Source organism: Oryx dammah, unplaced genomic scaffold (genome assembly GCF_014754425.2).
Source record: "Oryx dammah isolate SB20612 unplaced genomic scaffold, SCBI_Odam_1.1 HiC_scaffold_8, whole genome shotgun sequence".
NCBI classification, from domain to species: domain Eukaryota; kingdom Metazoa; phylum Chordata; class Mammalia; order Artiodactyla; family Bovidae; genus Oryx; species Oryx dammah.
The window spans coordinates 39518610-39541009 of NW_024070192.1; the positions used below are offsets into that span (position 1 = coordinate 39518610).

A 22400-nucleotide genomic window follows, 5' to 3' on the forward strand; every position below is an offset into this window, starting at 1 on the left:
GAGAACTCCATACTTCCACCTGGCTTGGCACACTCTGTTCCCTTTGTCTTGAATGCTCTTCCCTGATTGCCATTCAATATTCAGTGCAAGTCACCTCTGGGAAGCCCTCCTGGATTCCCCTACAGAATGGATTAGGTGTCTCTGCTATGTGTTCCTAGAGCCCCTTGCCCCTTCCCCATCGTATCACTTGGCATGCCTTCCTCATAGACTGTTTCCTGGTTTCTCCCACTGGTCTGAGAATTCGGTGAGGGAAGGGCTCACCCTTGATGACCTTTGCACCCTCAGGGCAAATGTGGTGTCAACTGTTTGCTGAATGAATCAGTGAAAACAAGAACTTCAGCAGGCGTGGGGAGAAGCTGGAGGAACCATCAGAAAAAGACAATCTCAGGAAACACAGGCCCTGGGGCCACATCACCTTTTCTGCTCTAATTCTGTACCCTAGTCGCTGCCTAGAAGCCTGGGCCTTCCAGTAACTTGAAACCTGGAGGAGCAAAGAACCGAGTCGCCAACAGCCTACTGGTAGCTGAAGCCCCGCCCCTCGGTCTTGGACTCCCCCTCACCCTCTGCAGTCCCAGTCCCAGCCAGGCGGTGACGCCCAAGAGGCCGCATGCGCAGTGCGCTCACGATCTGTCACTTGCCCTTCTCCCAATGGCGGGCGGTGGTCCCCTTCCCGGCATCCTCCCGGGGGCCAGGAGCACGTCATTTCCGGTGGGGAAGGCCCGCGGCCGCCGCCGCCATTTCGGGCGCTGCTGTGAGGCTGAGACCCGAGCCGGTCCGCTGGGCGGCGGGGGCCGGGGCTGGAGGGGCGCGCGCGCGGCGGCGGCGGCGGCCCAGCGTGTAGGCGCGGAGGCGGCGATGGCGGGCAACTTCGACTCGGAGGAGCGGAGTAGCTGGTACTGGGGGCGGCTGAGTCGGCAGGAGGCGGTGGCGCTGTTGCAGGGCCAGCGGCACGGGGTGTTCCTGGTGCGGGACTCGAGCACTAGCCCCGGGGACTATGTGCTCAGCGTCTCCGAGAACTCGCGCGTCTCCCACTACATCATCAACAGCAGCGGCCCGCGCCCGCCGGTGCCACCGTCGCCCGCCCAGCCTCCGCCCGGTGAGGGACAGACGGGACGGGAGGCCCGGGGCGGGGGTGCGGGCCGCGGAACTCCCCAGCCTGGCTGGCTGCGCCTCGAGAGCTGACCCCCACGAGGGACGTGGGCAGAGAGCTGGAGTGAGCGTGGCCGGGGCGCAGCTTCTGCCGAGGCTCGCTCCCACGGACCAGCGCGAGTGTGTGGGGGAGGAGGAGCCGCTGACCCAGGCCTCTGGGTGTGACTTGGGAGGACAGCCCAGGGGAAGGGGAACTGCCTCGGCCCCAGGGTGGGGCTAGCGCCCGAGCAGAGCCGGGCAACGTGGGGACAAAGAGCTGAGAAGGATGTTGGCACTGCGGGGCATCACTTGGCAGCGGTGCCGGGAATGAATCCGATAATCCTACAAGTGGCTTTTTAGGCTTGAAACATTTCCTGCAGTGTTGGAAAGCCGGGTTTGGCTATACTCCCCTGGTGGCCTTTGGTAGGAAGTCACCACATACTGGCCGAGAGGGATGGAGACACCCTCAGGAAACCGGTCAGCTTTTTCCTTTCTTGGGCATTTTTCCAAAATACTTTTACCTTCCTCTTCCCCCGCGGAGGATGAAGGTGGTGAGCTAAGTGCCTTGGTTATAGAAGAAAAGCCTCTGTGACCAGCCCTGAATAAGCTGATGTCCGGCTGACTGTGTCCAAGAGATCTGAGCTTCCAGAGACTGTTCTCCACAATGAGGGGGGTTATAGTTTTCAAAGCAATCAGTGGAGGAAAGATTTTTATTTTTATATTTCAGGAAATAATTCAGAAATAAGCCAGTGGAAACAATCCCTTCCCTGAAAGTGAATGGAAGTTCATTTTTCCCTGGACTCGAACATTATCAGTATTGTTTGTCCTCCAGGGCCTCTCCTTGTTCAGTAAGTTGAGGGCTGTGGCTTGAGTCTTCTAGATGTTGAAAACAGATCCCACTGAAGTGACTCTTTTGAGTATAAATGATCTGCACTGGATCTTCCTTGCTAAAGGTTGAGATATGACACTCACCCAGGCCACTGGAGTTGTTAAGGGGATTTGTGCACTTGGTACTTGAGATTTGTGGTGAGTAATTCTAAGGTTACTGTTATCTGTGTAACAGTACGGAGAGTCTTGGTGCCACCTTGCTGTTCCAGGTGGAAGCAGTTTAATCCTGACCACGTGAGACTAGATTCAGGCCAATCTCACCTGAATTAGGAGACTCCTGAACCAGCCTTTGCAGACTTGCTCTTTTAGGAGAGTCCTAATTTAGGTTTATTCTCTCTGACCAGAAATGAAATGGGATAATTTCTTGTTAACACATAGCAATTGAAAAAGCGTAGGGATCGTAAAGCTTACAAATTATTCTAGGTCTTTCTCAGTCTGGTTGTTTAATAGCATTATAACATGAGGTGGGAATGTGTTTACTCTAAACCAGACATTTTCTACTTTACCACCTTCATGATGTCTGGGTTTTTGCATTACTGTGCAGTGACATGATGGCAGACAGTCACTGAAACTCAAGTTCTCAACCTTCTGTGGGTTTTGTTGGTTGAAAAATTTGGAAATAGCAGCAGGGGCTTCGCTGGTGGCTCAGATGGTAAAGAATCTGCCTGCAGTGCAGGAGAACCCAGGTTCAGTCCCTGGGTGGGGAAGATCCCTGGGAGAAGGAAATGGCAAACCAGTCCAGTATTCTTGCCTGGAGAATCCCATGGACTGAGGAGCCTGGCGGGCTACAGTCCATGGGGTTGCAAAGAGTTGGACGCGACTGAATGACTAACACACAGCTTTGTTTGAGCTTTCCCCACGTCTTGGTGTTAATAACTTTAATCTCAGCTGTTACCTTAATGTTGAGCTCCACCTTTTCGTAACAGATGTGAATTCAGATCTTTGGCCCAAGAGAGAAGGTGAGGATTGCCAGAGTTTGTGGCTGGGGTGTGGAAAGTTCATGGGCATTGTGGTCCTTTTTGTTTCTGCCGTGTACCCTATTTTCTGCATAGGACAATTGATTCAGTTGCCGTCTTTATAAAGATTACTTAATCTTTGTTCTCCCCCTCCCCCCATGAAGCTCTTTTCTTTTGAAGCCACACAGAAGAATTTCTTGAATTTTAGAGAGGCATATACAATATTAATAGCTGACATTTATTGACTGGTTATTCTGTGCCAGGCACTTTGCTGAGTACATTATATGCCTTGTCTCATTTACTGTCTATAACAGTCTAGTGAGGAAAGTACTATGACCTCCACTTACTAAACTATTTCCATTTTATAGATGAGGAAACTGAGAGTCAGAGATACAGTAAAGTGCCCCAAAGTCACACAGCTTGTAAGCGACTGAGCCAGAAGTGCACCTAGGAATTGTGGCCTGAGAGCTGACACTGTTACACTGCACTGCTTTCTGTCAAAGCCAGTTTACTTTTGAGATCCCAGCAGTGCGCTTTGAAGCCTCAACACTTGTGTCTGTTGTGGGCCCCAGGTTCTGTTTATAGACTGAAAGGAGGGACTTCCACGCTTCCACTGTAGGGGGCATGGATTTGATCCCTGGTTGGGGAACTGAGATCCTGCATGCCGCGTGGCATGGCCTAGATAAAGACCAAAGGAAAGGGTGACAAGAGACTGGCTTCAGCGCTCAGGCGGTATGCAGCTGCTATATAGAGTCAGTGATGAAGAGGTTTTTAGTAACCTTATCTGGCAGATTAAATATGGGAACTGAGCTTTTTGTTTAGGATTATATAATGTACTTTGTGGACATAATGCATAGGATGAATTTGTACGGAATGGCTTAGATATACATTTTAGAGGTATATGAACACAATAGACCGGATATTCTCAGCTTTTTCCAGCCAGCTTGTTTTTATCTTGTGCCTAGCTCCCACAGGCTGCCAGTGCTGCTGCTGCCTGGAAGCCCCCTGACTGTGCCCCAGGGCCATAGGGCAGGGCTTGGCCAAGTCTACTGGCCACACTCTGTCAGGTGTGCCTCTTGGGAAGACTGCGCAATCGTTGATTGATCCACTAGTCTTGACCTCTTGAACATGAGGTTTTACTAGACCTTGTCCAATTAACAGTCGATAAAACAGTAAATATGAGTTGGGAGAATAGTTAAAAGCTTGTGTTCTGAAGTCTGGGTTTGAATCTTCCTTGGTGCTGCTAAGTCACTTCAGTCGTGTCCGAGTCTGTGCAACCCCATAGACGGAAACCCACCAGGCTCCTCCGTCCCTGGGATTCTCCAGGCAAGAAAACTGGAGTGGGTTGCCATTTCCTTCTCCAAGGCCTAAAAGTGAAAAGTGAAAGGGAAGTCGCTTAGTCGTGTCCAACTCTTAGCGACCCCATGGACTACAGCCTTCCAGGCTCCTCCATCCATGGGATTTTCCAGGCAAGACTACTGGAGGGGGGTGCCATTGCCTTCTCTGTTGAACCTTCCTTACCTTCTGCTTACTGCTCATGTAACCATAGGCAAGTTCTTTAACCTCTCTGCCTCAGTTTCCTCATCAGTGCAAGAGGGGAGATAGTACTGACAGGGTTATTTCAAGGGTTAAATGAGTTTTAGTATATTAGATGCTTAGGAATGGAACTAGCATTAGGTATATTAACAGATGTGGTGGAGAGGGAAAAACTGAAGCAGAATGGAAAACAATTCTCAGCTTTGAGAGGCTCACAGCATGTCTGAAGGAGTAAGTGCTGGGTGGGAGTGCATCAGGAAGTATGAAGGAGCCTTGGAGCCAGTGTGTGGAAACAAGACGATGGCTTCCATTGCCTGCTTAGCCCAGAACCTCCTGCCTGTTGGCCCTAGTGGGTGAGGGGAACATAGAAACTTGTCTCATTTTGGGGGTGGAGGCAGATGCTAGGGTGATGATTGTGCTGCCTCTTCAAGGTGGTGCTGGGCCAGGCCACTTCTGGAGATCCTAGGGGACTACCTCTTATCCATTACTGCCTTTTTGAACATCCAGCATTTATTTCATTTGTTTGGCTCATCCTTGTAGTTCTCAAACCTGGTCCTCATGATTTACTCTTTAATGAGTTAAAGATATTCAGTGGTTCTGTGAGGAGTTCTTTAGTGAGTTACTTAAAGATTTTAGATCCTGCCCCCCAAAAAAATCCGTAGTAAAAGAAAGTGCGTTTATTTATCGCCAGACTTCTCTAAGCCTTCCCTATGTTCATGTGAAATTATGACTCTAGACAGGCAGGTATTGGACAGTGGTTTTTTTCAAACCAGTCTGACCACAGAACTCTTTGAGAAGCATCTTGAGATTCTGTGAAATCTTCCTTGGGAAGAATTGAAAATTTACAGAGGTGTTCAGAGGTTTGGGGTGGGGGGTATATATTAAGCTGATTGGCCTTTTATTGGGCATCTATAATATACCAGGTACTTTTAGGAACTTATTATCATTAGATAGAAATTATTATTATATAGATCCCTGTGAAAAGTTAAATAACAATTCAGATAGCTAGAAATACCACAGCCTGAATTCTTCAAACTTTGTAAGTCTGAATCTGCAAAGTCACATGCTGATATCCACCATTTTTAGAGCTTTTTCAGGATACTTTCTCAAATGAAGTCAGTGGCCTTGTTAGTCTTTTGTAGTGGACAGATGGTAAGAGCGTTCAAGGAACCTCTATAAATACCATAGGCAGTGGAGAAAGAAGAGAGGGAATGAGAATTTAGGAAAGAGGAAAGGAGAGGAAGTGTGAGATTAAGAGACTGATAATGGAGCCACTGTGGCGATGCCCATGCCAGAAGTGCCTTGGCCTGTTTAGCCCCCAGAGCTCTTGGGTGTTCTTCATAAAACCCTCAGGGTATTGTAAAAACTGTTGTAACCTGAGGGCGGACATGCTTGGAAGTGATGAGTTGAGCGTGTACAACTCTGTTGGTTAAAAGATAGCTCTGACTGCCTTGACTTTGATTTCTGACTATGTTCATAACTGCACATTTAGAATCCAGGGGTTTGATGGAGAACAAGTCAGTGAGGTTTTCCAAGTCCCAGCTATGAGAACTCTGCTTTGGTTCTGTTCTCTAGACTGACTGACTGTCTCCTTCCTTTCCCGCCCTTCTATTTCCTGGCTTTAGCTGTTTGTGGTTGGAAAGAGATGAACTAGGGAAAAGGAGCCGGAGCACATAGCTGTGGTGAGGTTTGGGCTTATCTGGAACTTAAGTATGTATATTTTGTTCCCCCTCCTCTCCTGGATTGCCCCATATATATATATAACATGTAACTGCTGTAGCGGTGCACAAAAATAGGTATTTCTCTATGGAACAATTATAATGTCATTAGAATAGGAAAAGAGGGAGTTCTCTGGTGGTTCAGTGGTTAGGACTCCAGGCTTTTGCTGCTGGGATCTTGGTTCAATTCCTTGTCAGAGAACTGAGATCTCGCAAGTTTCCCAATGTGGCAAAACAAAAGAAGGAAAGAAAGAACCATTCAGGAATGGAAAGAGCTATTCTTTTATAGTAATTTTGTTCTATCTTAAAACATAGCTTGTTGTTGCCACTGATTTTTGTAAGAGTACATCCCCGATTGGAAGTGAATGCCAGGGGAGGAAAAGAAAGTCTTCCTGAAACATGCTGCTATGCTCCTTGCTCACCAGCCACACTGTGTTTGCCTTTGTATGCGCAGCTATGCTGTAAGTTTCTCAAACCTGGGGACAGATTTTCGTGTAACTTTTCCTCACTTGAGAGTTATGTTCATTATTAATGAACATGGTCCCTAAAGGGTGACTAGTGAAAGCCATATTGGCATTTGTACCTTGGCGTATTGTTGGGTAAATTCTAGGAAGGGAACTTTTATTCCTAGGTGTCACCAGGACAATTTTCTAAGCCAGGTTCTCAAAGGTTCTCCCTACCACTCTGCCCTTTAGGCTTTCTTGACCAGGCAGTACAAAGTTGGTCTTGGAGCTCACACTGACTCTGTCCTTCACATAGTTCCACAGGCCTGAAGGATCACTGTAGCCTAGAGGTGATAGATGAGGTAGCCATGCGTCTTCCTTGTTTACCAGGCTGGAATAGGAATAATTACCCATCAGTTATGAGCTTTAGAGAAGAGAAACTCCAGAATGTAGCGCCACTGTGCTCTGGTATGGTCATAACCAAAATCATCTCTCCAGTCACCAGTTCTGCACTTGGAACTATTGGGGTTGCATTCTGCTGGTGTCTGAGGAGTGTTTGCCATAGATGGACAATCCTGGGTATGAGCACGTATTTCAACATCTTGAGTCAGAGAGACAGCCAACATTACTGACTGTGGGCTGTTAACTTGTTTTAGTTTATAGCCATGAATTCCACAGATGGACTCTTGCAATGTGAGAAATGCGCATCTGTCCTCTACATGTGTCTCGGCCTTCGTTTCATACGGGTGGAAAGAGAAGTCACTCATGAGTATACATTCTGCATTGGGGACTTTTGGTTAACCTCCAAAATTTATCACTTCACCTCTCCCCAGTAGAGAATTTTAAATGTACTTTTTCTGGCCTATCTGGACAGAGTGTTGTCTAACACGGAACAAAATAATTTGGTCTCATTTTTTTAGAGTGGCGAAGCAATTTAGACAGCTGGGCTACCGCAGTGTTCCTGTTTCAAAGCGTTAACAGCACAGGGTTTTTAGATGGATTGGCTACGTTTTTGTTTTGACTGACTGGTTTCAATAGGAGTGGTGAGGGTAGTTTCGGCCCTCTCTTTAACAAAGAACTCGAATAAGTAATTTTCACAAAACAAGTACAAATATTCAATAAATGTGAAAAACATCAAACAATCAAAGATGATATTTAAGAAGAGACATCCTTGCTGTTCTGGCAAGGACATGGGGGAAATGGGAACTCATAATCCACTGGTGTGAATGTAAAATCATAAAACTTTTTGGATGACAGGCAACATAAATCTTGGTGTTCTTACCCTTTGATCCAGCAGTTGCATTTTAAGACGTTTATCCTAAGGAGGTAATAAAAAATATTCATTAATAAAAGCACTCATAAGAGCATTGTTTGCAGTAGTGAAAAATTGAGAATAAAATATCCCACCTCTTGTTGGGATAGCTGCTGAGACCTATGAAAACGGAGAGGTTGCTCCATTTCCTGAGGTTGAAAAGAAAAAGACTAACACAGCCTTGAACCTTGTACTCTGCAAATGGAATAGCCACGGAACGTTTTGGGAGAATGAACAAGAAGTTTCCATGGTGCTCTGTCTTTGGTCCGATATGTGAGCTTGTCATGACAGGTGTGGTTGCTCTATCACAGCCTCTGTCTCTTCTCTGCTGCAGGTAGTGATGGCTCACTTTCTTCCCAGGGAACATTTGAGCTACAAAGTATGGTTTTAGTTTACTGTTAGGAGAAGGGGTTATTTAGATAATTTTTTCTTCTCTTTCTGGTTAAATATTGAGTAAATATGTGCGGGGAGATGCTTAAAATCTGCATTCCATCTCCAGTATATCTTTCAATAATACTCTGCTCTCTTTTTTTTTTAGGGGTGAGTCCCTCCAGACTCCGAATAGGAGATCAAGAATTTGATTCATTGCCTGCTTTACTGGAATTCTACAAAATACACTATTTGGACACTACAACGTTGATAGAACCAGTTTCCAGATCCAGGCAGGGTAGTGGAGTGATTATCAGGCAGGAAGAGGCAGAGTATGTACGAGCCCTCTTTGACTTTAATGGGAATGATGAAGAAGATCTTCCCTTTAAGAAAGGAGACATCCTGAGAATCCGGGATAAGCCTGAAGAGCAGTGGTGGAATGCGGAGGACAGCGAAGGCAAGAGAGGGATGATTCCAGTCCCTTACGTGGAGAAGTATAGACCTGCCTCCGCCTCAGTATCGGCTCTGATTGGAGGTAACCAGGAGGGTTCCCACCCACAGCCACTGGGTGGGCCGGAGCCTGGGCCCTATGCCCAACCCAGCGTCAACACTCCGCTCCCTAACCTCCAGAATGGGCCCATTTATGCCAGGGTAATCCAGAAGCGAGTCCCTAATGCCTACGACAAGACAGCCTTGGCTTTGGAGGTACATAATGTGCAAAATGTAGAAAGAAGAGATCTGCTACAGGGTCTCCCTTTCAGACCTCTTAGAGCTTTGTAGGAATGCTGAATATAAGCAGCAGCATTGTAACATTGTTATAGATGTTGAATGGTACTTTTACCATTAAGTACTGATCTTGGCACTTAATGTTGGGTTTTCTCTTTTTTATAGAAAACCTATTTTGGAATGAGTAAGCTTAAAACTGTATAACTGAATGTTCTGATTGATTTACTAAACCATACTTTGACTTCTTTAATAACACCACCTGAATTCACAGGAATTAACCTAAAATATTTTTTTCCATCTACATTCTAATCTGTTTCTTTCTGTTTATCGTTATCTAAAATAAGTGGGCTCCACAAATTTGAGTATAAGTGGTCTGTATCAAAATACTTAAATGAATTTTCTTATAGAAAAGTGTTTTTACTTTAGGGGGCTTGGGGTTTCTTACCATGACTAATTGTATAGGTATAATGAGATAGATACCCCAAAGTGTCAGTTCCAAGAAGCAGCAGGTTTACTTGGTCTTTGTTGTTTGCTGCATTTTATCCTCAAGAAACCAGTTCCTCCTGGAGAGTAAATGTTTTCCTTTACTGGTGAATAGTGATCCTCAGTAGCCCATCTCCTCTGGCCAGCCATCGCATTGTGTTTATTCTCATCTTTAGTGCTCACAGCTTTGTTTCTTACCTCCTCTCTTTCTTCTTCCCTTCCTCCCTCCCTTTCTTTCTGAGTTATGCAGAGATAGTGGTTCAGCATAAAAGCTAGAAGTGGCATGCTTTCCTGTCTTTCAGAGCCTTTCAGATATGATAACTTTAAGCAAGTAGCTAAATTTCATGAGCATAGGCTGAAGTTACTCAGGTAGGGGTGCAGGTTAGCAGAGAAGTGGCTAAAGTATTAATATATTTTTATAAATGGAAATCTCTAAAATCCTTTGGATCATGCTTATACAGTGAGCAGTGGGAGTTGCCTAAGTAAAAGGCTGTACAGTGAGCTGAAATTTATTTGAAATAGTCTGATATTACTGGATTTAAAATTTTTCATTTGCATTCTGAAGAGTGGGTGCAAAGAAGGGTTAGGTCTACAGGTTTGATTGAAAAAAATGTGTGCTTTTAAAATGTGTATATTTTGAGATCATGATGTGACTGAAAAGTATTGTGTCCTGCTTTTGATGAGAAAGGAATTATATGTTGTCTAGGTCACACTACTTTTTCCCACTTAGAATTTGGAGGATAAGGAAAACAAGTTTCTAGCTTCATGTTTTCATTTAAGTTCATATGATGGCAACAGCCAAGATGGTGCTGTGCCCGTGACAGCTGTGACTCTGGACGTTTATTGCAGGGCCTGTTAGCACTGGGCTGGAGTGTGGGAATAGCTAGCTAACACCCAGGAGAGAATAGTTACCACATTAATTTTGCTTCCTTTTGCAATTCCTTCCTCAAAGAGAATTGGTTTGGTTTGGTTTGGTTTTGACCTCACTGAGCAGTTTCCAGGATCGAAGAGTCCGACACGACTGAATGACTTCACTTTCACTGTTCACTTTCATGCATTGGAGAAGGAAATGGCAACCCACTCCAATGTTCTTGGCTTGAGAGTCCCAGGGACAGGAGAGCCTGGAGGGCTGCTGTCTGTGGGGTCTCACAGGGTCGGACATGACTGAAGCGACTTAGCAGCAGCAGCAGCAGTTTCCTAACCAGGGATTGAACCTGGGCCCACAGCAGTGAAAATACCGAGTCCTAACCACTGGACCATCAGGGAATTCCCAGAATTGTTTGCCCCAACGATGCTTGCCTTAATTAGAGGCTTTAGTGCTCCAAAATGGTTGAGCTGTCTCCTACTGTGAAACGTAAATCTTGTGAAATAAAGACTAAAGTAGAAGAGTGCTTTATGATATCACTAAGTTTCCTTTTTTGGTTGGGTATTAGTTTGGAGCCATGTGTGTTGACTGATGACGATAGCCTCTTTCACGTTAGAACAAATACCCCAAATAATAACTTTAAAAACACCTTATGTACTTCAGAAAACATCATGTAAGTTTAGCATCACAGAAACCTAAAGCTAGAAAAGACCTTAGATACCCCTAATCATTTATTGAAAAAAAATAAGAGATAGATCGAATGGGTTGTTTAAACTAGTTGGAGATATGAGGAATCCGGATCTACAGTGGCCTTTTCAGCCATGCCCAGATTGCATCTGTGGCATTTTCTGTTTTGTAGTGGTGATGCTGCCCTCCGGTCAGTTTTGTGTGGTGTAACTGGCAGCATGTTCTCACGTGTACTCTCCGTGCAGGGAGACAGCGTTCCTTTCCTCTTTCTGGTTTTCCATAGGAGCTGATGCCTAGTCCCTGTGGAGATGAAGCCAGGAGATAAGATTAGGAAGCTCTGACTTTCTGACCTTCGCATTCAGATGAGAAAAAAATTCATTGCTGTAGTTGACCCATTATAGATTTAGATCTGTAGACAAAGTAGGCACATTTTAGTGAAGTTTTACAGTTAACTTGAAATTGATGTTGAAATCATTGCATTTTAGAAGTGGACAGAACCCCAGGTATAATAAGGGTTCAGACTCCTAGTATTTCTCAGAAGGTAGCTGAGGATGCAACGCTCTGGGTTACCTCTCTTCAAAGCAACTTTGTTTTTACTGTTACATATCGGTGTCTCTCTAAGGTTTTTTTTTTTTTTTTTGAAGGAAGGGTTTCTGTACTTAAAGAGCATGTTCAGGATCCACCTGTCCTCCCCTTACAGATGGATGTTTCCTGCATGGTATATTTGCTGTGACCAGAGTCCTCCAGTAGAGTATAAGTCAACGACTACTTCCTCTTTTCCCACCCATCAAATTTCTTTAGTAGGAATGAAGGTTGTTGGAAAGAAGGGATTAATTCTAGCAAACAACCAAAGTAAGGGTATTCCTCGGTTCACTGTAACTCTGGGGGAATGTAACTGAACCAGGAAGACACCATCTGTTCCATCCTGGAGCTTCTAATAAAGACAGATTTTAAACAAATGTATTTTGAAGGAGAAACACTGGAAGTAGCGCTAGAACAGTGCAGAGGCACCATTTACTTTTTTGGTCTTAGATTTGATCTGAGATTTCGATTTGATTGGTTTTGGTTTCATGAGTCATGGCTCCTTGGGAGCTAGAATAGTGATGAATCTTATCTTGTAAATTGCAGGTGTTAAAGTTTATTTCATGCCTCTGTAGACTGTCCAGAACAATCACATTATCTTGGAATGTACTATCATGTAACTTCCATTTTCTGATTCAGCCTGGCCTCTTGCCTTTGATAGATAAGACTTCTGAGTAACCAAGGAGCTTTTCAGGTGGACTTAGGTGTGAACCTGTTCTTCTGGTCGCAGATAGGGAAGATGTAAAGTTCCATGGGTCACTGATTATATGCAGCAGTGACTATATTAACTCTACATCTCCCCATGTAGAGCTCTGAAACCTTAAGTTATTTAGGCCTTTTGACCTATATATGGAAAAGTGAAGTGAAGATCTTAATTTCCCCTTTGTTCCAGAGAGAAAAAATGAGATTAGGAAGTGTAAGAACTGCATGACAAGTCTTGGCTATATATATAATAACTTCATACCCACTTGAAAAAATAATAAACATAATTGAAAGAAAATATTTTCATTTTAATAAAATAGTTTCAGTTACTTAACCTCCCATTAAATAGCAAAGTTTCTCAAACCTTGGGATCATATGGAACATATGCCACCTTCATTTCCTGTTCCACACTTATTTTCATAAGGTACTTGATTTTTATCATAGCAACTGCCAGAGCCCAGCTTTGCAAAGACATGACATCTTTGAAAGGGATGTAGTGTAATCTGATGTCAAAATTGTTAACTGTTTTGAGTTAGTAGTTCACATGGCATAACAGACGTCAGGTATTGCTGTTTCCCTAAAAAATACAAAATACTTGGTGGGACCCCTCAGAATTTGCTGCAGTGCCTCTGACTCTTCAGTTTGGGAACCTCTGGTCCTGTTGACTGTACTAGTTCTTAGAAAATTCCTTAGGTTGAGCTAAAATGTACCTGTTCTATGTACCTCTCATCAAGAGGATGGGGAACTTAGTTTCAGTTACTATCAGTTGTTGAGCTACAGAAAAATCTTTTTGGACTTGGGGTACAATCAGGGTAACACCTATCTTCAGTGTGGTGCTTTTGCTTGACATCAGGAAGCGTGCCTACGAGTTAAATCTCAAAGACCTGCAATGATCCACAAATATGAGCCAGGTGCATTTCAGTCCATCTCTGAGGCAAGTGAATCATTAAGATTGAATTGGCCTAACTTGTCTTCACTGATTTTAGCGATTTTAGATGGGCCCTAAATATTACCTATTCCTCAGCTCTGGCTTTTTCTGTGAAGGACTTTGCAGGCCATGAAGCCTCTGTCAGTTTGCCACTGTAGCGAGAAAGCAGCCGTAGACAAACAGCAACGGAGCTTGCTGTGTTAGAGCAGAACTGTTCACAGAAACAGGCAGCAAGCGGGACGTGGCTCACGGGCCACCTAGTTTGCTGACCCCTGTCTTAGATTGCTGTAGTTTTCTTACCTTTCTCCCTCCTTCAGTCAAATCTTGAAATGTGTTCTTGGTGTGTTTGAAAGTATTTGAAAACAAGATCCTTGCAGTCTGTCTCAGTACTTGGTTTCCCTGGCTTTATTTACATAAAGTGAGTTATATGTGTTTCCTGCCCTGAGCTTACAGGAATCATGCAGCAAATCTGGATCAAAGAAACACTGGCAACTATTGATGCCTTTCCTGTTAGATAGCAGGGATAGAAACTAGAAAAGCAGTCGCCTGGGGTTGCACCGGCAGGGGAGGTCACACAGTCTCTGGTGTCTCCTATTTAGGGAACACCAAAAATTAATGCCATTTGGACTTCATATTTTTTCTAATTGTCCCTAGAACTCATTGGTAAAGGTGAGTGTTCATTAAGTTCCCTGGGAGTGAGGAAAAGAAAGTAACTACATTCGGTCCTCTTTACAGATGACGCCATGATTTACTTGCAGACTTACTCCTGAGGGTGTGGTATAGGGTTGAGAGACAAGGAACTAACTCGACACTAAAATAGTACCTTGGTGGTGAAAGAATCACCAGTCTCTTCCTTTACAAGGTGTTAGTGGAGTCTGCCTCATGAAAAGAAAGGTTAACTGCCTTGTCGTGCTTCGGGTCCTTTAGAAGTTCTTTCGTTTTCATTAGTGCGCAGATGAGGGTTTTCTCTTGCATCTGTAGTGTGAATTTTGAAATCACTAATGTGAGAACTATAGTTACTACTGCAAGTACATTCCTTTGTGTCTTAAAATTGGAGCATTTCCAGGGCAGGCGCTCTGTCTTGCTTTCTTTGTCTTTGCATTAGTGCACCAAGCTTCAAACCTGTGTGCATCCCCCTGACCCTCCCTGGTCTTGCCTGAGGGAACTCTACTTTAGAGTGCTGTTGCCTGACAGGGAGAGGACCACAAATTCCAGTGTCATTTCTGACTTGGAGAAAGAACTGCACTTAGTGGAGTGCCGTATTCCTAGACTGCCCCATCCCCTCCTGCACTCTGCCTCAGGCTCCATACCCACCCTGTCTTCTAGACGGTTGGAACTCGAGGGCCTTATGTTTTCTCAAAGATAGTCATGTTTTTGCCTTCTTGACCCCAGGACTCCCTGTGTGCTTTGACTATTTCAGGAGAAAGAACCCATAGGGTATTATGCATAGGTATTTAATTTTAATAAGGTCTACCTCGAAATATTTGTACTTCAAGGCCACTTTGGGCGGGTTAATTAGCCTACTAAATGCTTACAGTTTTCCTCTTCTACCCATTTAAAAATCAGAATCATTTCAGAGTCATGACACAACCTTTCACCCCTTGATGTTTGGACTTTTCTGCCAAGAACCTAATCAACTGTAAAAAAACGATTCTGGATTCCAGAAGATGGTTGCTTTTCCTGAGTCTTTCTCTGCAGGGCGGAACCAAGAGAGTGTATATCAGAGATGACCCTGATGCTGTCCAGAGGCCTGCCTTGCACTCCACTCTTCTCCCTACTAGCATCTTGCTGTACAGGAGCCCTGACTCATTTCTCACTTAGAACTCTGCAGGAAGAATGGTCTGAGGGCAGAGCAGAAGGCTGTGCTCTCTTGTGGAGAAGCTAGTGTGGTTTTGTGGTACTGATGACATGGAGGGGGTGGATGGTCCACATTTTAACTACCTGTCGCTTAGAGCTCTTTGGGGCATGATTTGAGACAGCACTTTGAATGCTTAAGAATAACAACAATCTTATTCTTAGAATGACAGTCTTAAAGAGAGGTGTTTAAACCTGGGTTTTGGTGTCAAGTAGAATGGTGGACTTAAGTTTGTATCCTGAAGACCCATCTTTTACAAAACACCTAGAAAAGCTCTGGGAGATAGTGAAGGACAGGGAAGCCTGGTATGCTGCTGTCTATGGGGTCACAAAGAATCAGACATGACTGAGCAACAAAGAAAAGCTGGAGAAACATAACATTCTTTTCACCTTTTTATTTAGCTATGAAATCATTTGGTAGAATGTACCAGTCCTAAGTATGTATGTAGATCAGTGAATTTACATGCGTATATACCTATGTGACAACCACCCAGGTGAAAGTATAGAATGTTTTCAGCATTCCAGAATGTTCCCTCATGTCCCTTGGTTGTGTTTTTAATATCAGTAAAATGATGGATTCAGATAGCTGGAATGGCATCAGACCAGCTTCTTAAACTGGCCACTTACTCCTCATCTGGAGGAGAATCTAACATGTGTGGCAAGGTTATTTATTTATTTATTTTCCTATATGTGAAATCTTAGTTTCCCAACCAGGGATCGAACCCGTGCCCCTGCAGTAGAAGCAGAGTCTTGACCACTGGACCACCACCAGGGAAGTCCCATGAGTGGCAGTTTAAATTTTTGACACGAGCATACCTATTCCTTTAAGTGGTTTTTTTTTTTCTTTCTTAAGGTCAGGAACTTATTCTGGGTCCAGCTCTCTGAATAGCACTTGAGTATAACATGAGTATATAATAAAAATGAGAGGGAAGAGCATTGTACTTTATAATAAAGTTTACTGTAACACAGCAAGGGGCTAGCAGTGCAGGGGCATTAATTCCAGTAACGTGTTGTATGTGTGTGTGTGAGAGAAGGTTGGGGAGTCAAGGTAGCTAACAGGTCAGAAAGGAAAATTCACTAAGGAATAGTTACATGTTATGGAGTTTATATAGAGCCTAACTTCTTGTACTTGTAATACTGTAAGAATTTTTAAAAGATGAGAACAAGCAAGGTAGTCTTGAGAACTAGAATTGGGGATATGAGAAGAAATCTTCCAGACTGTTTTTACCACCAAGGAACTTCTCATTTGATGTTCAGATCTTCCTCTACAAAGACTGAAAATTTTTGCTTGTCATAGTTGGTCTACTCAGATATCAGGAATTGAATCGGAAGATTGCTGGGAATAAACAGAACCCTGGGTGCCAGAGCCTATAGGAGTTGGATCTGTTTGCAAAGACAGATATGCAGTGTCATTTTCCTCTCTCCTCACCTTTCCCCATCAGCCTTCATCTTCATCATGCCTTTTCTCACCCTTGTATCTTATCCCTTGTCTCTCTAATATTCCATGGTTTCTCTCTTCCTTTTCTCAGCATCTTATGATTCCTGCAGCCACTTTAGGCCTCTAAGCTTTTCATATAATTCTTTAGGAAACTGTAGGTAGGTCAGTAGGTAACCTATTTCCTCTATGAGTGAGATCAGGCTGGTTTAAGAGAAGGCCCTGGCCTAAACTTGAGTTGGCTTTGGCCGGTAGTCAGCCTACAGGCCTTCCTAGGGAAGGAACCTGCAGGGCTAGGGGAGCATAGTTTGAAAGTTCTTAATATAGTGGAAGAACATAAATGGGCTCAAATCTTGGCCCTGTCACTGGCTTTGTGACTTCAGATGTAACATGTAGTTCTTCTGAATGTCATATGTAAAATGAAAAGAATTCCTATTTTATAGGATTATATGATTATTAGAAAATGATTTTATATAAAGCACTATAGTACTTTATGGGAGTTAAATATCATTATTAATGAAACCAAATGAACAGTAACGTTTATAAACCACTTGCATGTGCAGAACTCAGATGTTGATAATTCAAGGATAGTCATAAAGCTCTAGTGACATTTGGGAACTTACCTTACCATTGTTAAATACTTTGCTATAGGGTGAATCCATTCATCAAACACCTTGTCTTTTAAGTTTCATAGTAAGATACAGGTATATCCTAGATTGTCAAAAATATTAGATGTTGCAACAGGAAAACTTTTTCTAACAGCAGAAACACGATGTCCTCCTACTGTTAAGGAACCAGTACCAGGTGGCATTGAGGGAGCAGCAAAGTCTGTCAGTACCTGCTAGGGGTGGGTAGTGGTGGGGACTGGCAGGCAGTGGCCTGCCAAGTAAAACTAGCTGAGGAAGGTTGAGGCTTTCAGGAAGCTGATGGAATTTGGAGTCTTGGCCTGTACCAAGGTGGGGAAAGCCTTGCCTTGGTAGGACGATGATGGGAACACTTCCATTTTCTGGGACCAAATGAAATGTGCTTCCTCTGATTGCCTTCTGCTCTACAAGCAACACCAGGCCAGGATGTGTGTATAAGAGTGGGCTGGGGGATTGCACTGCTTTATGCCAGAGAGGGGAGGGCCAGTGTGGACCAGGCAGGAAGCTAAGAGTAGTGGGTACAAAGACAGGGCCTATAGATCATCCTAGGTGGGGTTGCTGCTCCAGAGACATTTGGGAACTTTCCAAATGTGTCATGAACTTTCCAAAAGGTGTCATTTTCTAGCATCCCTCCTATTTTCTGTACTCTGTTTTTCTCTGCACTGCTAAAATCACTTCTTCCTCTTGCCTGCATTAACCATAAGTAATCGGTCTGGTGGCTGGGGCTTGGGAGGCAGCAAATAGCCATTTCTGTAATATCAGCCCTAGAGCAATCACATGGGCAGGGTATGGCTAACCAGAGAATGGAGTTTTTCAGCTTGCATTCATAACTGGAAATAAAGTGCTGTCCTTATTCTCCTCCTGCAGGTCGGTGAGCTGGTAAAGGTTACGAAGATTAATGTGAGTGGTCAGTGGGAAGGGGAGTGTAATGGCAAACGAGGTCACTTCCCATTCACACATGTCCGTCTGCTGGATCAACAGAATCCCGATGAGGACTTCAGCTGAGTATAGCTCAACAAACAGTTTTGCTGACAGATGGGAACAATCTTTTTTTTTTTCCAATTGCCATCTATACAGTTTTCTTACAGATGTCAAAGCAGTCTAGTTTATATAAGCATTCTGTTGCCTGTGATCTTTTTTAGACTGAACTACTCCATCCCTGGTCTTATTTACCATATTCAGGGTACGAAACTGGAGGGCTTGTGTGTTAACTTTTGAATTGGTGATTTTAGGTGGTAGCACCGTTGCCTGAGTGTATCTGAAAGGAGCGGCATCTTGCCTCCCTTTTCTCAGGCAATACAAATCAACCTGTGGAAAATTGATGGACAGGAGAGAAGTGTTGCACACCACTTACCCTGATTTATTCAATGGTTTGGTTTTCATTCTGAAACCATGCTGTCAAATGGCAATAGACTGTTCCCTTCCACCCCATGAAGTAATCATGCACGTGTGAATAGTACCCAGTGGGATTGCTTTTTCATTTATGGAACATGACCATTGTGTGACTCATTCTGACAGTTCAAATCCTGAGAATTCTGAGGACACTACTAGAGGCATTTGTCTTCCTTCCCAGTCAATGCTTCATACTTTTTCTTGGGATTCTTTCAAGCCTTGTAATTCCTTTTCCCCAAACCTGCAGATAGGTTAATTCTCAAGATAAGTGTTTATTTTCATTCCAGATGATAAGCAGGATGTGCAGAGCACTTTATTCAGTGCATAGCTTTAAGCCAGTATTGGATTCACTGCGTGGACAGCCAGACTCCCAGTTCTCTGCCATCCCTCAAGGGCTCACAGTAGGTTCACATTGCTACCACGGTTCAGTGGGCTCCTGGCTAATGGGGTCCAGCATGCCGTTCTCCTGAGCGCCATTGTTCTATCAGGGGACTTTTTGGAATTCTTAGCTTCTACTTGGAGTGGAAGGACCAATCACTTAGAATATTCCATGGATGGTTGGGGGGCCAAATTCTGCCCTTTGCTTTATGTACAACTTGTATAAAAATCAAGTTAAAATTACATGAGTTTGGGGATAGGGTTTTAGTACTTTGAAAAATGTTTGAACCAATCATGAATTACTTATGTATTTGTTTCATATGACCAGAATAGTGCTTGAAACACACTATGTTATAAACTGCCTTCACTTGGGGCTCTTTTTCTTTGTGTTCAAGTTTAGTTTACAAACCCTTTTAAGAATGGAATGGTTTATATAGGGTCAGGTGCTCCAAAGAATTGACTTCTGAGACCAAAAATGATGTAGGCTATATAGACTACCATATGAAACTTTTTCAAATTTAGTTCCCAGTCTAGAGGCACTTACTGGTCTGTGGTGTGATATGACCAATAGAAACACCGTGTTCTTTGCTTTGGGTCTCATTTTAGAAAAGTAGTGTATTTTTCCAGTTGTTTTGCCTAGGTTAAGATTAATTTGCATTCATTGAATGTATGCCAAATCGTGATATCCCCGTGACTAGCACCGTGCCTGGCACAGCCGGCATACAGATTTGTGAGAGGGAATGCGAGGTGTGCAGAAGCTCATTATATGGCACAGGGAAGCCAGCTGGCACAGGATTACATACATTACCACAAGCAAACTAATGAGTTGACGCTAATTTAATATATTTTTACCTCACACTAAGATAGTGCTTGATAAAGACATTAATACTCAACTTTTAAAATGTTGGCACAGTGCTATGCACATAGTGGGTGCTCAATAATGTTGAATGGACAGGTTTGCAATACTAGATTTAATTCCATCTGATGACTCTTAAATTTTCAGTTAGAACATAGATACTGTAAAACCCAACACACGTTAAGTCTTGTTTTCCTGAAAGTATGACATCTAAAATATTTGTAGAAAAGCTTTGTCACAGCTGATTTGAATGTTTGTGGTTTTTTTTTTTGCCTCTGACCTTGATACTGGCTTGTAATGTCTCTCTTCATCGTATGTAATTTTGGTGGAACATGCAGCTCTACCCGAATCAGAAGACTTTCTCAGTGATCAGTTGTCCAGAGCCATTACACGAGTTGCCGGGTTGGTTTTGGCTGGGTTTGGCAGTCGTTGGACCTTAAGAACTCAAAGGACTTCTTATAAGTATCTTCCAAAAGCAAATGCAAGAATCCTATTCAAATGCATATGTACATTGTCACTGAGCAAAATAAACCGAAATTGGCTGCTATATTTTATATAATAATTTCTGCAAAAACCCATTTTTTTGGATACTAATATTTGACATGGTTAATTCTTATTAATTGTTGGAATTGTTTATTGTTAATAATGCAAATAGATAATTTTAATTATCCATAAGTAACATTTCACTATTAAAGGTTTGAAATGGATGATAAGCAAACCAATTTGAAATAAAATATGAAACATGTGCCATTGTATTATAACACTATACACTTTCTTGACAGTTAAATTTAAAAAAAATTTTTTTTGTAGCATGTATTGTATATGTTTATAGTATATGTAGTAAATAAAAATATGGCCAAATGTTTGGCTTGGTGATCTTTTGAAGAAAGCAGTCTTTGAATATTTTTCACAAAAGAGCTAAATGTTTTATGCTTAGGGAGTCAGAGTTGTGTGTAGTACTCAACAGCCTATGAAAAATCATATAAACAATTATACACACTGTGGGTACTCATAAAAATGGGATCAATCATTGGTGTTACTTTGAAGGGTCTCCAGAAGTCCAGAAATAATGATTTGAGGGGACTATAAGAAGAATGATTATATAATGATTTGAAAGCTGGAATGATGTGAGCAGGTAATACCAAATCACACGTGGGTTTACAGAAAATATGGCTGTGGTAGGGGTCTTCATAAAGCAAGTAAGAAGTGTGGCTGTTACACAATAGGTTTTTAGAATGCTAGGGGAGATATTCAGGATAATTTCTCCTTTTTTATGTAAGTGACACTACTTCAGTGTAGATAATTTAGGAAAATTTAAAAGGTAAACGTTTTGTTCTTCCCATGCTTTCTCAAAGCACATGTATATTTAGATGCATATGCACAGTGTGTAGATATATATACCTAAAAAGTTGACTTTATACGTCATAGTCTTATGTTCCTGTGGATAGTGAAGTTCTGAGATGATAAGGACAAGCGTGGTCAGTCATTCAGAGAGTGTTCTGCCTTGAATTCAGATGAACAGTCTAGCTACTGCTGTATACACGGCAGAATATCAACCCAGAGGTAAATAAAGGCAACCACTGCAAGGGAGCCATGTTTGCTGTACACTTAACAGCAAGGTGATTTAAATATATTTCCACTTTTTTATCAATTAGAAATAAAATCTTTGTGATAGGTGGAGTTGGATTTCTTTACATAGCCTGGAGTGCTCATAACAGTCTTGTATTTTGTGACCCTGATCTTCAGATTAAAGTCTATTCCTCTTACAGATGTGAAGAGAGAAGTGGCCCTGTCCACAGATGAAAGTATGAAAATAGTCTTCCAAAGTTTTGCAGGAGGAAGCTAAGAATTTGGAACTCGGCTGCTACATATATGAAGAAAAAGAAATGGGGAGATAAGGTAGGGGGCCAAGAAGAACTGCTATTAAGAATCAAGGTTCAAAGAGCAAGACTTAAGGATTCTGTTGGGATACAGGTCGAAAGCGAGCTTAACTTGCCTCCACTCAATTCTGGCTTAAATGCTGCTTTGTCAAGAGATGTCTTCCCTGATCTCTTAAGTCCCTTCTCAGCACTCCTCTCAGATTGTTATTCTTTCTCTGATTTTATTCCGCCTCTTCCCTTAGACTATAAAGCAGTTCCATCAGGACGGGAGCCACATCTAACTTGTTCATCTCCAGAGCCCAGCACAGAGCCTGACTGACAGCAGAAAATATATATTTGTTGATCGAATAATGTTTTCCTTGGCAGGATTTGAGTCGGGAATAAGGACCTGACTGGTTCCCTCTCAACTGCTCTCTCCAGCACCCCTGGTCTTGGGTATGGTCCAAGGCTGTGGGTTCATTTTTAATTTTGGTTAAAGTAACACCCAACTCTAAGTCATTCTGTTTCTGAAATGTGAAATGCTTGACAAAGCCCAGCCTTGAGATCTCCGATGCTTTCATGTTTTGCTTTGCTTTTTCCCCCCATAGGAGAGGCGAATGGATCACTTAGAGGGAAGCTATATTCAGACAATGAAGATC

General features: G+C 43.1%; 1 protein-coding gene and 1 non-coding gene across 3 annotated transcripts; one reads left to right on the forward strand and one right to left on the reverse strand.

Moving 5' to 3' along the window:
• The first annotated feature begins 726 nt into the window (after positions 1 to 726).
• On the forward strand, positions 727 to 21208 carry CRK (CRK proto-oncogene, adaptor protein). 2 transcript variants are annotated; one of them, XM_040243809.1, is made up of 3 exons: positions 727 to 1096; positions 8520 to 8885; positions 18124 to 21208. In XM_040243809.1, the coding sequence occupies exons 1-3, from the start codon at positions 856 to 858 to the stop codon at positions 18129 to 18131; spliced, it is 615 nt and encodes a 204-aa protein (XP_040099743.1). In that variant the 5' UTR covers positions 727 to 855; the 3' UTR covers positions 18132 to 21208. The 2 variants fall into 2 exon arrangements, with proteins under 2 accessions (XP_040099743.1, XP_040099742.1); XM_040243808.1 differs by having other exon boundaries at positions 742 to 1096; positions 8520 to 9055.
• Positions 10753 to 10825, reverse strand: TRNAE-UUC. The gene has a single exon. It is a non-coding gene; the product is annotated as a tRNA-Glu (tRNA).
• Positions 21209 to 22400: the final 1192 nt, after the last annotated feature.

What these genes read in the sequence shown, in the direction of transcription:
- CRK (XM_040243808.1), top strand. Translation starts at nt 856, where the DNA reads ATGGCGGGCAACTTCGACTCGGAGGAGCGGAGTAGCTGGTACTGGGGG. An exon ending in GCCCGCCCAGCCTCCGCCCG is followed by an intron (nt 1,097 to 8,519) that starts GTGAGGGACAGA and finishes TTTTTTTTTTAG; the next exon opens with GGGTGAGTCCCTCCAGACTC. An exon ending in AGACAGCCTTGGCTTTGGAG is followed by an intron (nt 9,056 to 18,123) that starts GTACATAATGTG and finishes CTCCTCCTGCAG; the next exon opens with GTCGGTGAGCTGGTAAAGGT.